Source organism: Xiphophorus couchianus, chromosome 12 (genome assembly GCF_001444195.1).
Source record: "Xiphophorus couchianus chromosome 12, X_couchianus-1.0, whole genome shotgun sequence".
Lineage (NCBI taxonomy): Eukaryota > Metazoa > Chordata > Actinopteri > Cyprinodontiformes > Poeciliidae > Xiphophorus > Xiphophorus couchianus.
Window position 1 is genome coordinate 26375298 of NC_040239.1, and position 14447 is coordinate 26389744.

Genomic DNA, 14447 nt, shown 5'->3' on the forward strand with positions numbered 1-14447 from the left:
GGTATTGACTTTGGCATGTTTTTGTGACCAGTTCAGATAAGAACAGGTGCTGGAAATCTCTTTTTGTTTCATTTACTTTGAAACTGATACAGTTTTCAAGGATTACTCAGAATTTCACAGGTTCACTCTTATTTTTTCCCTTTTGTGTATACACTCAAACTCCTTAGTGAGATACTGTCAGTTTCTCTGCAAACAATTTGTGTTACGTTAATTTTCAAGCATTACCTCTTCAGGAGCTGCTTTGATGTAGAGCAGCGCTTCTCAATTCCAGTCCTCAGGCCCCTCTGATCTGTATGTTTTAGATGTGCCTTTATTCCAGAACCGCTGATTCAAATGATTGCATGACCATCAGGTGCTGCAGAAGGCTGTTAATCACTCACAGATTCAATCCAGAAGGGAAACACCTAAAACATGCAGGGCAGGGGGGTCTGAGGACCTGAATTGAGAAGCGCTGACATAGAGACAAGCAGAGTTTGGGCTGCACAGTGGTGCAGTTGGTGGTACTGTTTCCTTGCAGTAAAAAAAAATCTTGGTTTCACATCCTGGCTTGTGGTTTTCCTGCATGGAGGTTGCATGTTCTCCCTGTACATGTGCAGGAAGGTTAATTGATGGCCAAATGACGCCTCGTGAAGCAATGAAGCTTCCCAGCCCATTGCTTTACCCAAAGGTTCATTACTCGGTGGTTCATTCATTTCTCACTAGTGACATCTGCTGTTGAAACTGTGGCAGAACTTGTCACTCAGATAGACATACATAACAAAATTAATAAATGCAATATTGTCACAAAGTGTTCATCAAACTCATGTTTAGTAACAGGAGAGTCAATTAAATCTTATTTAACTAAGCTTTTTTAGTTATTAAAATTATTTGTAGCCAATCATGGTATATGTTGACTGTCAGTGGCTGTTTTCTTTTGTCGTTGACTGATTTGACAATAGACATTTGTCTTAGTGTATTCGGAGTGCGATGCTTGTTGGGGCAGACAGTATTGTTTGAGATTTGATTCGCCTCTTGAAAAACTAAAATTCTTCAAAAATTCTCTTTTTCTTGGATTCCTATTGGCTCTCTGATCTGATCCCTTATATTTTTACTCATGAGGCCAGAATTTTACTCTCCCAACAGCTTTAAGTCTGTTTCTGCTGTGCAAGACTGATATATCTTTGCAGAACAAAGAAATAGTGGACATTTCAAGAAGGTGAGAATTGTGGAGGTGAAGGTGTTCATTATTTTTATTTAAGAATCTTGTGAGTGATCATCTCTATGGAAGCCCGTTTCTGCCACTCTGTTAAAAGAAAAACAACTCAAAATAATGAGATAGATATAATACTAACTCATTATTTTGAGATATCTCATTATTTTGAGATACTATCTCATTATAATGAGATTATTTATTTACATTTTTAACAGAGTGGCAGAAACGGGCTTCCATATAGCTCAAGTATTCCCAGATGTCAGATTGTTTCTTCTTGCTGGCTCCATTTCAATCAAGTTTATTTGTGTAGCACATTTCAGCAACAATACGGTTTCAAAGTGCTTTACATAATAAAAAACACACAAATATAAAGTCACAAAATATACCATAATCAACAACTGAGAAAACGGGTAACAAGCATTACATTTTGATGAGTGCCATCATCAAAATCGTTAATACACATGAACCATAAAAGGCTCCTTTTATTTCGGCCCCTGCTGAAGACAAATACTCCTCTGATGCGCGATCAAATACAATAACCCATGACGCGGCACGGCTCATCGTGCTTTTATTTTGAAAACTGACACGCAAATTTACTCGGTACACACCTCGAATCCTGGCTTCAGATGGCCCATCACCAGTTAATTGGTCTCTCTATAAAGTTGTAGTTGTGAGTGTGTGTGTGAGCCTGGTGGTTCATCCTGTCTGTCTCTGTACCCCGCCTCTCGTCCAATGACTGCTGGAGGTAGACACCAGGCCCCCTCGCGATCCTGCCAGGTTAACCGTGTTCGATAACGGATGGATGGATACGCAGGTTTAAAAAGACAGAGAATGAGACGACTCCTATGGTCGCCTACGTACAACACTTGAAAGAAAAACAATTTATAAGCAGAAGAGGACTCTCTTTCTGTTGCTAGCCACTTCTAAAACAAATGTGTTTTTCTCTTCTGCTCCTCACTTACATTTTGTTGTCATGATGAAATTACCTGGTTGCGCCCTAGCTTGTGGCCTGGTGCTTGAATGTGTCATTTCATTAAGGTCATGTTCGGAAAACCGCAATTTGCTGCCAAGAAAACAAGATAACTCATGTCTGTCTCACTCCTGGCCTATGAAGAGAGGCGATCTTCACCTGTCTGCCTTTAGCCATAACCCACATTAACAGACGGTGAACTGCAACTCACTGACTGCTCACATTATGCTCGTCTGTGTTGGATTCCTATGTCTAATGCCGCGTGTGAGTTATTATATTTATTTTTTTTTTAATATTCTCTCCCTATATTAGCCCCATTTATCTTATTGAGGGAACATGATTTTCTAGTGTTTTGATTTCATCAACGTTCTTATAACCCCTTAAGAAAGAATCTGGAAAAGTCACATAGACCCACATGGAACATTATGACGGTACTGGTGACCGTACTGGTTGACCCAAAAACACATCTGGGGAATTTTCAAAGGTATGGGGACAAAAACAGGCTCTGTAATTTGATGCCAAGAAAGACAGCTGCCTTACTCATGCTCACATTTGGAAGGAGGTGACTCAACCAGGCAACAAGGCCGTGCAGAGACCTTTGGAGGGGTAGGTGCTCAAAGTTAAAGATGGGGACATGGAACAAGATTTTCACACACTTAGCATAATTAAACCAGATGGAGTAACAATAACCCACAGTCATCAAGAATCTAATATGGAATCACACCATAGTATATCTTTGTCAAGTCAGGACAATGCAAAGCAAACGCAGCCTTTGTTTTACCTGATGGGGTACAATATTGCTGCTGAGGGGCTGATGATGATGATGATGATGGTAATGGAGAGCAGGACTGTGTTAATGGATTGATTTATCATAACAGGGTTGGATTATGGGTTCGATCCAGCAGACTTGCTTGAGGTTTCAACCCAAAAATGGAGTAAAGTGACTGTCTTGCGTTAAGACTACAGAGAATGTGTCATGATCTGCTTATGTTGAGGAAGACGCAAAGTGCCACAAAATGGATAACTGAGACAAGAAAGGACAGAGCAGAGGTTGACATAAATATCCAGCAGCCAACAATGACACAGGTGAGAAAATATATGCACAACAGGGTAATCAAAGGATGATGAACTGGAAGTAATTACAGAGGAAGGAGGAGATACATGATATAAGGAAATCATCAAATAATCAAAATATGAACACATATGGAACCTTCACAACTGAGACAAAATACTTTGAAAAGAAGATGTTATTATCTTTATTAATGAGCAAGTAATAGTTGGGTTAAAATGAGTGATCAATCCTTATGTTTTTCTTTAACTGTTTTATCTTCTCAGGGTTACAGAGGGAAGTACACATTTCCAGGATATTTTGACTCTGTCATCGACTGCCTCAGTGTCCAATTTTACTTTCTTTATAAAAACATTTAAAATTATACAAATTAGACAAAATTCCTGTAAAAACGTGGGTGGAGCAACAACACTGCACCCACTTCCTGTCAATTATTACTGAGTACTAAAATCCAAGTTGTGAAAACGTCTCGTACAAGATTTTGTATAGATATAGATTCTCGTATAGATTTTGATTCCAACAAATTATTGGTGAAGGAGCACAGTTTGAAGATTGTATGTTATAAAGTGAGTCTAAAATAAAACACATCTTCTTCTTCAGATAATTTACAAATTAATTTGTAAATCTGATTAGCGGCCATCTAATGACAGCCAGAAAGTTTGGTGGAGTTCAGATCTGATGTTGGTATGACATAGCGATTTCTCGTTTGGTGACAAGAAGTCAGATTTTGAGGCTTTTGTCAAATTTTAATCGACAACATCAGCGTTTGGGTGAAACTTATCTAGCTTTTTGTACCAAAAAGGATGAAGAAACAACCCAGCAGTTCAGCAACTCAAAAGAAGGACTGTCGTCCAAAGTTTAGCAGGGTGAGAAGGAGAAGCAAGATGTATGTCGGTTTCATTTAATGCTTTCTCCATATCTCTAATTATCACGTGCACGTTTAATCTCCTTTGGTATGAGTCCTGCAGCGGTCCCTGAGAGAGTCACTGACACAGTGACAGGTTGTTTAACATAAGCGCTGGGAGCTCGCCTCGGAGGCTTCAGGAGAGTCTTGACCTATCTCTGCTGACATCTAGATTTTGCTGCTGTGCTTAGCTTGAACGGGATGGATTTCCCTACCAGCACCAGGCCTAGCTGAAACTGCCAGTGGTCAACAGAGCTAATTTGATGTGACAATCATCACTGAACTGTCAGTCACAGAGGGTAATGGTGAGTAAGAGGCATGTAGGCTGCAGTGTTTGGGATCTGGGGATGGACAACCATGACAGGGAAAAAGGGAAATTTGGGGGATACAGCACAGGCCACTGTAGTCGGGAAGAGAAGGGGAAAAAAACCCTCCACTGCTTCTGGTGCTTAGACTGTGATATGAGCTACCAAGGTGCTTAGGATATTTATCCCATGTTCTGAGTGTCTCCCACCGTTTAGATCTGGGTTTTCTCATTTGATTTGCTGAGTGCTTGAAATCGAGGAGGCAACCATGAAAAGCAAATGCACGCAAAGTTGAAGAACCACTGAACTCCTGGGGGAAATATGCTTTCTGTTTAACTTTCTATTATTTATTTATAAACAAGTGCTTTCTGCTGTTTTTAGTTTTATCAAGAGCTTAATTCACTTTTCTCTCCTCCAAAAAACAAAATGTACGAGGGAAAAGCTGGATTGTTTTACGAAACACTTTCATGTACATTATTCCTACACAATGTACAAAGAAAGCTCTGTTAAGCCCTGGAGTTTGCTTAGCATAACCTTGAGAAGACAACAGTTGAACCTTTTCACATTTTGCCGTTTACAACCACTTCTATTTGTATTTTAAGAATTTTGTGGTTGACCAATACAAAGTAGAGCATTGTTCTAAAGTGGTAGCACAATGACAAGTTGCTGTGAAAATATATTTTCCCACTTACAGGTTTCAGGTCACCAAATTATTCAATAAAACTACGGTTTTATTTTAGTTTTTAATTTTAGAGTACGGTACTAAAATAAAAACCGCAACTTCAAATGAGGATTTCATTCAAAAAGGGAATAATGCTCCAAAAACAACATTTATGAAAAAAGTAATTGCCCCCTTAGTAAGCCATTGGTTAACTGTGATTAACCGATCTGTAGAATCAAGAAATCACACAGGTAGAACCCGTCTGGCAACACGAAGTAGGCGAAGGGATCTAAAAGAAGCAAAACAAAGTCACTGAAATCTGCGGCTCTGTGATGGGTTACAAATCGATTTCTGTAGTTTTGAAACTTCAGTGAAACACAGCGAGATCCATTTATCCACACTAGAAGAGAAGGAATAGTAGTAAATCTTCCCAGGAGTGAATATAGCCTCCTGAAATCATTCCAAGAACAAAATCTCCGACTCATTTTGGAGGTCACAAAAGAGCCCAGAGCATCTAAAGCTCAGCAGGGCTCGGTTAAGGTCAGAGTTTATGATTCAACAGTAAGAAAGTAACTGGGCAAAAAAATGACATTAAAAGGCAGAGCTCCAAACGCCGAAGAGAACACAAGAGCTCATTTAACATATTCCCCAAAAAACACAATGATGTTGTCCACGAGCAAAGGCAGCATTTCAGAGAAAAAGAACAGTGAAAATCTCATCAGTTCCTACCATTAATCTCAACAACCACAGTTAGCTTATACAGCTGGACAATGATCCAAAGCACATCAGCAAGTCCTCCTCTGATCTGCTCAAAAATGAAATAAATAAATAAAGTATTTAGAGTGACCTAGACAAGTCTGGACTTAAATCCGATTAAAATGCTGCGGCATAATTAAAAAAAATAATAAAAAGATGTACATGGTCATCAAAAATCCTCCAATGTTCCTGGATTGAAAAAAAGATAAAAAGAAAACCCACCCACACTCTGCCAACTTGGTTCGGATGGCATATTCCCTTAATAAATGATAAAAATGTTTACGCGTTGTTAAGTCAGGCTGTCGTTCTCTGATATTTAAATGTGATGATTTGAAACAGTTGAGAGCGAAAAAGCGAAATAATGGAAATCTGTGTGTTTGGAGCCATTAAAAGCTTGTCACTGTGTGATTTTTAAAATTTATTTTTAATCACAGCTGGGTTTTTTTATATATATTTTTTATTGTTTTATAAAAGCAAAAACAAAAGCCTTTTGTTTTTATCAAAAAGAAACATACACTGAAAAACACCCTCAATCCAAGTTTCTTCCTCAAACACCGAAGAAGAAACTTCCTCGACGTATTGCTTAATATTTGTTTATGATTCCGTCCCTCATGGCTTAATTTTTCCCTTCTGGGAAACAGTATTCTCCATTCCCCGCGCAGATAGAGCCGTGTGCTGAAACCCGCTGTGAAACTGTTCAGTCATTTTTTTTTTTTTTTGCAGACTCTGAGCTCTGAGGATCACACCGAAAGCGCCGCTGTGACAGGCTGTCTGTGCGCTCCAACTGATGCGTCACGCGGATAGGTGCGGTTTGCGCAGCTCAACTCTCCAGACTGTCCGTGTTTGCAGAAGTGACGCGCCGAGAAGCTTAAAAACCTTTCTGGAAGCAGGCAGATTTAGACGGTTCAACTTTTTTTTTTTTTTTTTTTTTTTTTTTTGTCGTGTGCAGCTCCATAATTTTAGGGGCTTTCCTTTTCCCCCCCTCCTCCTCTACTGATGGTCTTTGTATCCCCGAAAGCTACAGAACCTCTAGAGACGGATCACTTGACCACCACCACTGGGCGATGTGGTGCGGCTGAAAAAGCGTTCGACCTAGCACCGTCGGGCAGTGTCCAGGAGCCGGTTACACAAACCCAAATATGCGCGTAATTGGAGCGCACTGGCGAGGCGTCCCTTGCTCTCCTGTCCGGGAAAAGTCATTGTCGTGATGTTCAATACCTCGGTAATTGAGCCCACTTTTGCAAAGAAAGAGGATATTGCCGAAGTTATCAATGGCACTCTGCTTCTGGTCAGCAACGTGTCCGTCACCACGGTCGGCAGCGGCCCCACGGCCAAGTGGAACGAGTCGTGCGGGGAGCAGCTGCTGGATTTCGGGCGCCCGGAGAAGATCATTATCGGGGTCATGCTGGCGATGATCACGGCGGTCACCGTGATGGGGAACACGCTGGTGGTGATCGCCGTGTGCGTGGTGAAGAAACTTCGGCAACCTTCGAACTACCTTCTGGTGTCCCTCGCAGTGGCGGACCTGTCAGTCGCCATAGTGGTGATGCCGTTCGTCATCGTGACAGATCTCACTGGCGGCAAGTGGCTGTTTGGGGACTTGTTCTGCAACATCTTCATCGGCATGGATGTGATGTGCTGCACCGCCTCTATCATGACCCTGTGTGTGATCAGCGTGGACAGGTAAGTTTCGCAAAGTTTAGGCTGATCTGAGTCAGAGAGACTGGTCACTTTCAGCAGCGGCATTAGATTCTAGGCATGTGGTGCGCTGAATGCACGGCCGGATTGAGAAGGTGGTGGTGGTTGGGGGGGGGGGGGGGGGGGAGCCGGTTTTGGTGCCCAACTCATGAATATTTCTTTTAAACTTGTCAATTACAGTGTATGATAGCATATTAGGACCATTGTAGACTCTGAAATGAGCAATTTCTGAAATTTTGAGCTCAACCTCAGAAGTGCTCAAGAAGAACATTTTTAAAATTTCTGTTTTTCAAAAGTCAACATTTTTCTACCATTGAAACATAGAAATGTCCAAGTTTTATCTAAAGCTTTACTGAGCAGAATCTCAAATTTGAGATTAATCTCAAAGTTTGAGAGTGGGATTTGTCAACTTTTGGAGCTCAGACAACTTCTTGTTTTTTTCCCCTAGAACATAATTTTTTTGGCAATAACTTACTCGTCCTCCTTTTTTCTATATGTAACGGCTCTAATATGCCGTCGTACAGTGCCCTTGCATGTTAGTAATTAGTAAAATTAGTAAAATGTTACTTTATCCCAGTAATTTCAGCTATAAAAATGGACAAATAACAACAAAAAACAACAACAAATAATAGTGACAATGTGTTGTGACTGGTGCCCTTGGCCAATACTCTGAATTTAAAGTAAAAATAAAATAAAATTAAATTAAAAAAATAAGAAAATATAAGGAACAACCCTCAGTGCAGTTTTTGTTCCTTTTTCTGATGGATCTCCCACAGATGTCGATCAAGTGACTCAAAAATTTATTTTCCATTCTACTGCGTCAAAATCAGCTGCTTCAAGATACGGTGGATAAAGAATTATTTTACATGAGTTCCATTTTAGGTTTTCTCTTCAAAATATCTCATAATTAGAGTTTGCAGAGTGTCTGAGGTTAAATATGAACTTTTCTAACATCTCTCTGAAATTATAGTTGAGCTAAATAACTTTATTAGATGGTTTCTGGTGTTTTTACAAACCAAAATCACTTTTAATTTGTAGCATCTGACATTTAAGAAAAAAAAAAATTTCCACCACTGGAAAAAACTGAAAGACTGGAAAAGACGTTAAGATGAAACTTTTTCCACTTTTTTGCCTATCTTGAATATATTTCACAACATAATCTACAGATAAATGTTTTGACTCAAGGTGACTGCATTTAGCTGGACTTGGACAGTTTGTCTCTGAACACCTCAGGATTCATTCGTCTGCTTCTGTCTTGTGTCACATCATGAATAAACACAATTGTTCCAGAGCAGCCAGAGGATGTGATGTACTTTGGATCATGAGTTGTTCCACACTTTCTTTTTGCAATCTGGTAGAGGTTGATCTCGGTTTAATCTGTCCAAAGAATGTTCTTCCTGTACTATGCTGGCTTTTTTTATTTAAATTTTTTATCAAGCCTTTCTATTTTTGAGGCTTATGAGTGGCTTGCACCTTGCAGTGAACCCTTCGTACTTTCCTGCGGACTTCTCTTCATGTTAGCCTGCGATACAAGCCTACCCCCTGGAGAGTGTTGTTCACGCGGTTGGCTGTTGTGAAGGGGTTTTTCTTCACCATGGAAACGATTCTGCGTTCATCCACCACTCTCATCTTCTGTGGACATCCAGGTGTTTTTTGTGTTGCTCAGTTCACCCGGTTCTTTGTTTCTCTTTTTCTTTTCAGGATGTGCCAAACTGTAGATTTTGCCTCTCCTGATGTTGTACTTTTTTTTTTTTGATAGATTTTTTTTATATTTTCACAACTTTAATGATGACTTGTTTCACTTGCATGGAGAGCTGCACATTATGTCCATGTCTATTATATTATTATAATTGGAATATATTTCAGTAAACAGGTAAAAAAAGCAAACGACTACTTGTATCAGTGTCCAAATATATATGGACCCAGTTGTAAATGCCATTTATCAATCCATTAGCTCAACTAGATCCCTTTTTAGGTTGAATAAAAAAGGCTGGAACAGTGTCTACTGCAGCTGTGTGTTTTGACCATCTCACCTTTGCCACCAAATCTGGGAGTAAATCCCATTTGAAGGAGATTCATAATGACTGTAGTTGTGGAGTCAAAGTTTCAACAACCACCACAAAGAGCTACAAGACATTAAATCACTCTTGAACCACAGATAATGTCTCACTTGAGTTATGGGGACAATTGGTTTGGTGTAACGCCATTGTTTCAGATTAAGTACATTTTGGATGTGGAGTCATTTAGAAATCCAGTTCCCAGAGTCCAGAGAGACACATATTCCCCGTTGCTTGAGGGACAGTGTGAAGTTTCCACGCTGCCATTGCTGGTACCGGTCCATAATTCTGATTGAAGTCCAACGTTGGTGCAGCCATCGACAAGGTCCCTCGCAGGGTCTACCATGGGAGGTGAAATAATGTCTATTTCCACTGATCATTAGGTGAGAGGTGGGGTACACCCTGGGCAGGTCACCAGTACATCACAGGGCAACAAAGAGACACACAGCCACGCCCGCACACACACACCCGCACACACTCCTACCTAAGGACAGTTTGGAGAGAACAGTAAACCTAACAGCTAAATGTTTTGGACTGTGGGAAGAAGTCATAGTACCTGGAGATAATCCACACATCCACACACATCCACAGGGAGAACATGCAAATGTCATACAGAAAGCCCCCAAGCTGAGACTCATCCCCAGGACCCAGGATAGTGTTACCAACTGCGCCACTATGCAGCCTGCTAAAAGTACCAGTACCTGCTTTAATTACCATGGTGCTACTGAGCTTTACCAACCAGCAAGCTAGCATGACATGAACCCCATAGAGAATCTGTGAGATATTGTCCAGAGGAATATAAGAGACACCAGGAGCAACCTGGGCTCTTTAAAACCTTAGCAGAGAGTGAGTGCTTCCATGCCGTGCAGAAATGAAGCAGTAATCTATCCTAAAGGAGGCCGGACCAAGTATTGAGTGCATTCATCATCAGACTTTCCAGTAGGCCAACTTTTCTGATTAAGTGATCACAATAAATAAATAAAAAGACAGAAATAAACACTGGAACCTTCTTAATTAGTGTGGAATCATTCTCAATAATATACAATATGGAATTAAATGCTTTAAATGAAATAATTTTGACCATTCCAACTATTTGGAATTCACTGGTAGATTAATAATTAGGTACGTTTAGGGTTTTTAGGCCTTCTTGACATGTTTATACTAGCTATTTCTGAACTGTATGTGATGCCAAAACAAAGCAGAAGGAGTAATGCATGTTCTTAAAACTTGCTGATGTGCTTTGGGGAGTAGGGTTAGCTTGGAGAGGCAGGAGTGTGACATGATCATTTGTGTACTGGATATCTACATAAAACACCACACTTAATATTAAACTCAATGAAGAAACACATCTAAGCAAACAACAGCAACAACAACAAAGAACAGAAATGGAAAAACAAATATCTTGGGTTCCCTAAAACCTTGGACTCGGGGTGCTGCCTCAGTAAGGACATGCATTAAGTGCCACGCATTCAGAAAACACAGAGATGTCATATGTGTGTGTGTGTGTGCGTTTGTTTGTAATACCTTGTGGGAACATGTGTGCACATGTGTGTGTGTGTTGCATTTGTTGAATAGCCCCAAACCACTTCAGTTCACTGAAAGATCAAATACCTTTTGAGGCAATGAACTGTACGGCAGGAATAACATCACACCACTGGGTGTCTATGTGTTAGAAAGCTTGACATTCAAAGCCCAAACCCGAAACCTAGAATCTTTTAATTATCCATAGAAGCCGCTGGACCAGAAAATGAATACGCTACCTGTCAATAATGTATAACAGGCTAAATTAATTAGCTATAGCTATAGCTATGACCATTGACCCACTGACCTCACAGCTATTCTGGCTTTTACAGATGATTTACCATCATCCCACATGTCTGTTATTTGCACAGTTTGTTCTATCTTTCTATTTTTACACCCTTCTACAAGTAGGAGTCGAGCAAACGCTGCTGGGATTTACACAAAAAAGTGCAGCGAGAGAAGTTCACTTCAGAAAATTGCCCTGTTTTTCCTCTTCTGCACAACATACATAAATATGAGATTCATCACACTGACGTTTCGCATCAACACTCCGCTCCACAATTATTCATGAAGCTAAGCCCCTATAGGTGAAAAAATAGCGACAGGAAGCCTGAATCCGACTCACTGGGGGCCTGACTCTACATCGTTAACACCTATTTAAAGTGCCTTGCAAAAGTATTTGCACCCCCGAGTTATTTCACATTTTCTCATCATTTGGCCGCAAATATAAATCCACTTTCGTTTTTGTTATTCTGAAATGAAAGGACAAGAATATGTCGACTTGAAAAAAAAAAGCAACATACATTTGAACTCAACCCTCCTTGAGTCCTGTTGTACCACCGTTTGCTGCAGTTACAGGTGCCTGTTTTCTACAGTATTTCTCTGCCAGTTCTGAACAACCAGAATCTGAAACCTTTGTCCATTATTCATAAAATAGCTCAAACTCTTTCAGATCTGTGCAGTTCTTTCCTCAAATTATCCGTTGGACTTTACAAACCCGAAAGTCCAAAACCCGAAAGAATTGTAATTCTTACAAATGAATATGCTTTGAACTTAACCATTTGATCGTGCAGAGGTTACTTGTCACTGAAGAAGAGGATGCCCACAGCATGATTCTGCAGCCGTTGTGTTTTACAATGGGAGCGATGTGTACGGGTTGATTTTCAGTGTTAGATTTTTCATGCAGTGCCGTTTATTTTTGGTCTCATCCCACTAGAGGGTTTTTCTACTTGTTTGCTCTACCCCGTGCATGGCTTGCGGCACACAGAAAACGGTACTACTTATGGTTGTCTTTCGACAATGGATTTCTTCTTGCACAGAAAGATTTGTCAAGTGCATTTTTATCATTATTTATTTAGGGGTATCAGAGTACCTGACTGAATCCCGACATTTTTCTTTGTAGCTTTTGAAAGCCACTCACTCATTTCCCTTTGTAGCAGGTCCATGCAGCGCTGTCGCATCAAAAGCCCAAACAAAGTACATTTATGGTCGTATCACTGCAAAATGTGGAAATCCCAAGGGGTGTGAATTCTTTTGCAAGGGTCTGCATTTCTTATGAAATCAGGGGTAAAGCTGAAGCCTTTGCGAAACATAACACATCTGCTCCGGAAGGACATAAACATCATCAGGTGGCCGTTTCAGCTGTGCTGCCTCACTGACAACAATGAAGACAAACGCTAATTGTGGTATTGACGATCAGATTACTTCCATCCACTTGCCTATCAGGTATTATCTCAGCTTACCCAGAATCGGGCACGTTTGGACGAGCTGAGCGCGAGGGACCGAGGCACGCCTGAGGGGCTAATGATGTTACTGCAAGAACTGGATCACAACTATCATGCTGTGGAAAGGGAGTTTGCTCCAGTCAGCTGTGTTAAAGCTGACTGGAGTATGAAAGTGTTTTGTGCCGGCTCGGATAGAACGAAAGAGAACGAGACAGAGGCTGAGGATTAGGGGCCACACATAGGTCGCGGTGACGCTGTAATAATGTGGTGTCAGTGTGAGATTATTTTCATCTCTGCGCCAAGCGGAACGGACAGTTCTGCAAACCGTTTCTTCTTCTTTCCCCCCCCCCCCCTGATCTCCATGGAAACAGAGTCGTCTTAATTAAACAATCCGAAGTGTGTTAAGCATGTGATTCACAATGGGAATAGTAGGGATAATTCATTAAAATTGCAATTTGCAATTAGACACGTGATTATGTGTAATTAAAGGTCTGTTATTGTCATCTTGGATTACCAAAATTGGGCACCATTTGCTAAATGAATTTGTAGAGCTCAAAGAGACAGATAGTGGGACAAAGTCTGATTAGATGCGGCAGTACCTGAAGGTCGTAAGTGTTTACCTCAACAGTACACCGGCCGCGGATGCTGTGCCTGAGACACAGCTGCACATGTTGTGTTAGTCCAACATTAACCTATTTTGTATTCGCCGGAGGAAAAACAGAGACATCCTCCATAATATCTGTGTACGTTCAGTGCTTTTTGACAGTCTGCCTTTTTTACTTCATACTTTTTCTTTTTAATATAGTGTATAGATTTAAAGTTGAAGGTAAGCTTTCCTGGCTTCCTTAATTACAGGTCAAGCCTCTGTAAACGCTGAAAGCTACAGTTTCCAGGCTGCCACTCAAGCTTTGTTGGTGCTTCACAGCCTGATAAATGGCCACATCCTTCCAATCCTTCAGAGACTTCTCTTTCTTTCAAACCTTTTAAGGCTAAAGATACCCAGATTTGGCTTGTGGATCAAAGCAAATATTTTAAAACACCAAAGGGTTTCTTTAATGTATAAAATTGTGAATTAGGTATTGTTTTTTTTATCTAGTTAGAGGGAAATTTAATAATTAGATGTATAAAAACCTTCCATATAGACTCTGTTGTCCTTGTTAGTTCAGCTTCAGCCAACAGAAAAAAGTCTCACTTTTTTATGTAATTAGACGTCAGCTTTTAAAACAAATGTAATACAGTTATAAACAGCTTGTAAACTCTTGACCTCTGAACAAAGCAGCAGAGCAGTAATTCCAGTCTGAATAAACAGGAAAGGAAAGTTACGGTGTCATTTTTACCTTAGAGACGTTTTTACATTTTTAAGTCGCACCATAAATAAAAATTAAAATACCAAGAGTGAAAAAAAAATTAGAGCGAGATTAGTATGTTGTACAGCATAAAAATCAAGCAAAGGACATTTCTGTAGCTGAATATAGTTTTAGGATGAAGCAATTCAGTTGAGAGCCTTTGGAGGCCATTTACATGCATAAACACAGACTGTAATACGATACAAGATGAGCCTTTCAACCTCAGAACAAAATAGGATTTTTT

General features: G+C 40.3%; 1 protein-coding gene across 1 annotated transcript in view; it reads left to right on the forward strand.

The window, feature by feature from the left end:
- The first annotated feature begins 6374 nt into the window (after positions 1 to 6374).
- htr7c (5-hydroxytryptamine (serotonin) receptor 7c) overlaps positions 6375 to 14447 on the forward strand; it is a 37432-nt gene continuing 29359 nt past the window's right edge. The window contains exon 1 of the mRNA XM_028035070.1: positions 6375 to 7540. Coding sequence (XP_027890871.1) covers positions 7065 to 7540 — 476 coding nt within the window. The 5' untranslated portion in view covers positions 6375 to 7064. The remainder of the gene's footprint in view (positions 7541 to 14447) is intronic.